Source organism: Gouania willdenowi, chromosome 12 (assembly GCF_900634775.1).
Source record: "Gouania willdenowi chromosome 12, fGouWil2.1, whole genome shotgun sequence".
NCBI lineage: Eukaryota > Metazoa > Chordata > Actinopteri > Blenniiformes > Gobiesocidae > Gouania > Gouania willdenowi.
Window position 1 is genome coordinate 968,820 of NC_041055.1, and position 3,930 is coordinate 972,749.

Sequence of the window (3,930 nt, forward strand, 5' to 3'; positions counted from 1 at the left end):
TATTAGATTAAGATTAAATCGGGCTTTCGCCTTTAATTGACCATGTAATGTTAGTACATTTGTCTTCTGCACTTAACCCATCCCTGAGGAGCAGTCGGCAGCCATTTTGCGGCGCCTGGGGAGCAGTTCGGGGTTAAGGGACTTGCTCAACATCCCACAGTGACGGCCCCGGTGAGGCTTGAACCGGCAACCCTCCGATTGCAAGCCCAGCGTCCTTAACCACTAGGCCACCACTCCCCATAGGGCTGTTCCACTACCGATACGATACGATACGATACCAATATAGATCCAATATGATATCAGCACCAATCTATCATACTTTCATGACTTATGTTGTTGTGTTTAATGTTAGAAAAGGTTTGATCAGGTGATGTTAATCAATAATCAGTAAGAATGAGAAAAACCAAAAGCTTAAACAGGAGAATATTCTACACACCAATAATATGATATAAAACACAAAATAACTTTAAAAAAACCCACAAAACAAGAGGAAAATATAGAAAAATACACAAAACACACACTTTAACAAAAAGACAAACAAATGACAGGAAAAATTGTCATTTTCATGCCAAAGACGAGCACCTGATCACCAAAATAAAACTACTACGACTCATATCAGCATCACCAAGAAATGAAAGAAGATGATTTTACTGATTCTCAGGAGTTTTTGTTCCTAAAAAGTGTGCAGACGTTTCCTTTAAAGCTTCATTGTTTCTGACCTTTGACCCCTGGACACGTGTGTGTGTGTATGTGTGTGTGTGCGTGTGTATGTGCGTGTGTATGTGTGTGTGTGTGTGTGTGTGTGTGCGTGTGTATGTGCGTGTGTATGTGTGTGTGTGTGTATGTGTGTGTGCGTGCGTGTGCGTGCGTGTGTTGTCCAAACTAAAGCTGAGTTTATTCCAACAGGGGCTTTAAAGTTATTTTTTTCTTTATTTTTAATAATGCATCAATATTTCTTCAACTGTTCTGTTTATTATTAAAAACCCAACACGTCCCCAAATGTTAAATCTTCAAACTAACCTTCAAAAGTAAAAGCCATATTTTTGGCATTAAACTGTTTTATTTTATTTATGTATTTTAAATTGAGTCCTGCAGAATTTTGATGCTTTTTAAATGTCAACTGAAACTAATCTTTACTTTGAAGGAGTAGATGCTGTGGACTTCCTGTTGGACTGCAGGTTCAGTTGAATGTCATGGAGGATGTAGATAGTGTACAGATGTGTACGTATAGAGCCAAAGGACTTATTTATTTATGATATATTGATCTATACGAACTGTCTATGTAGCATTGATCAGTGCACAGCCACACACAACATCTTTGTGCTCGTGAAATGTTTCCATAAACAGCAGGGACACACACACACACACACACACACACTAGCTGTAAGCCATCCTGCTGCCATGTATGGAACGATGTGAAATGTGTTTTTTTCAGCAGCGGCTGCATGGAAACGCTTCAACCTCCTCCAAAATAAAAGAACTGATGTTTAAAAAGAAGTCACGTGGTCTGATTCAGTGAGTGAAGAGGAGAGAGAGAGCTCTGTGTGGGAAACAAATCAAGGTTTTCACATGCTTTTATTTTGAAATTTCCTCCCTCAGCGCCTGCACCTCACACAACGGCTCTCTAAGCCCCTCCCCCTCCCTCCCTCAGAAATCATAGAGATGCACACGCAGACACAAGTGTGTGTTTGTGATTTTATTCTCATTTTGTGTGTTTTTGTTGTGTTTTTACCGACTCTTGTGCGTGTTACATCATCTTTGTGTGTCCTTATTGTAGGTTTGTGTGTTTTGTTGCTTTCTTGTGAATTTTTCTCATATTTTGATGTATTTTTGTTGTCATTAACTGTTTTTGTTTTTATTTTGGTTATTTTTGCTGACTTTTTTTGTGTTTTTGTTTTGTTTATTACTTTGTTTTTGGCCTTTTTTGTTATTTTGTGTGACTTGTTATTTTGTGCATCCTTGTGTGTTATTGTATGTTTTGTTGTCATTTTGTGTGTTTTTGTTGTATTTTGTGCGTTTTTTATTTCATTTTGTGTATTGCTGTTCATTTGTTGACCTTTATTGTATTTTTTGTCATTGTTTAGTGTATTCTGTTTGTGATTGTGTGTATTTTTGTGCATTATAGTGTGGTTGACGTTTCTGATAGATCCATTTGTTTCTGTATTTGTGTCATCGTGTGTGTTTTTGTGTTTTGTATTTGTTTGTACAACATGATTCTGTTATATTTGATTGTCTAACAGTGTATTGTCATTAAGATGATAGTCACTAAAGCTTTATTTTGAAATACTGCACTTGTGTTACTTCCTGTCTCACTGCAGGTTTGTCGTGTTGTAAATGTTTATTTATTGTGTGCATGTGATGATGCTCCTGTTTGTTTACATGGACAGAAGCTGGTTGCTATGGTAACTCTACAGCAGCCATAGGACAAACATTCTGAGTTTGGACAGATGAAGAACTTTGTTTCAGATCATCACCATCATCATCATCACCATCATCATCATCATCATCATCACCATCACCATCATCATCATCATCATCATCACCATCATCACCATCATCATCATCATCATCACCATCATCATCATCATCATCACCATCATCATCATCATCACCATCATCATCATCATCATCATCATCATCACCATCATCATCATCAAACGCTGAACCACAAAAAAGGTGATGTTTATGAGTCGTTTGGGGTTGTGGAGTCATTTTGTGTATTATGTGTGTGTGTATAGAGCACATGAAATATGCTTGAGCCAATATTACACTTAAAATTATCAATAATTAAGAATATTATTATTGTTACTGTTACATAAATTTTTTTAAATAATATTTATTACTAAATATTTTTTCCCCATTGGGCTAATATATATAATGAATTACCTATTGGAAATATTTTCTCCATTATATAGGTGTAATAGAGAATACACACACGTATGTGTGTGTGTATCACAATATTATGAGTTTATAATCAATAATATACTTTTATAAAAATAACTGTTATTACCATTAATTATTGGGGGAGTGGCTACTGCTCGGGGGCGGCGCATGCATCCCGGGTCGATGGGTGGCGGCGTGTTGCTGTGTTGCCGGCCCGTTGAGGAGCTTTGGTTTCTCTCCCCCCCCTCCCCCCCCCTTTGTTGTAGACAAGGTAAAAAAAGAAAAAAAAACAAATATTACTGGAGGTCGAGCACTGATGCTGCTAATGATGAGTCAGCTATTTTAGTGTCTCAGTCAAAGCTTTTATTCAACATTTTAACACAAACACAGGCTGGAACAGGAGAACGTTGAGAAAATGAAACCAAATGTAAACCATGTGAACGTGTTACATAAAGAACGTTTTACAGTGTTAGAACGGGAGGAGGACGAGGAGGCGTTACAGATGGAGAACAGGAAATGGTTTCATCAGGGTTAATCTGTAATGTGTAGTTTGCAGGTTCTCAGAGCGCTCGAGGCCTCCTGGGAGTGATTTGTTGACTAGCCTGTTCTTCTTCCTGCAGCGTGCAGCGGAAAGACTTCACTTTGTCTGAAACAGAGAGTTTAGAGACGTTTGACCAAACAGGAGGACATTAGACAAACGACCAAATATGGATTGTACAGCATGAAATCTTAACATTAGAGGTGGGACTTGATTAAAACATTTAAGTTAAATAATTAGAGACTTTGTAATTAATTCATCTAAATTAATTTCCGAACAATATTTGACATGAGAAGCAAAGTTTTCCAATTTAAATGTGTTTTGGTAAATGACTGAATCAATGAAAACAATAAATTAGCTTAAACAACTCAAGTGTTTATTATTTCCATCACTGAGTGCTAACAATGTGTAATATGAATAAAGAATATTATGATTGTTCACAAAACACTAACTTACATTTAACTAAGATATATTCATGCTTTACTGGGTTTTTTGTAAACTTTCTAACT

At 36.8% G+C, this 3,930-nt stretch overlaps 1 protein-coding gene across 2 annotated transcripts in view; it reads right to left on the bottom strand.

Moving 5' to 3' along the window:
- Nucleotides 1-3,231: 3,231 nt before the first annotated feature.
- Nucleotides 3,232-3,930, bottom strand: part of LOC114473567 (kinesin-like protein KIF2A) — a 23,470-nt gene continuing 22,771 nt past the window's right edge. For both annotated transcript variants that reach the window (XM_028463284.1, XM_028463283.1), the window contains one exon: nt 3,232-3,529. In XM_028463284.1, coding sequence (XP_028319085.1) covers nt 3,444-3,529 — 86 coding nt within the window. In that variant the 3' untranslated portion in view covers nt 3,232-3,443. The remainder of the gene's footprint in view (nt 3,530-3,930) is intronic.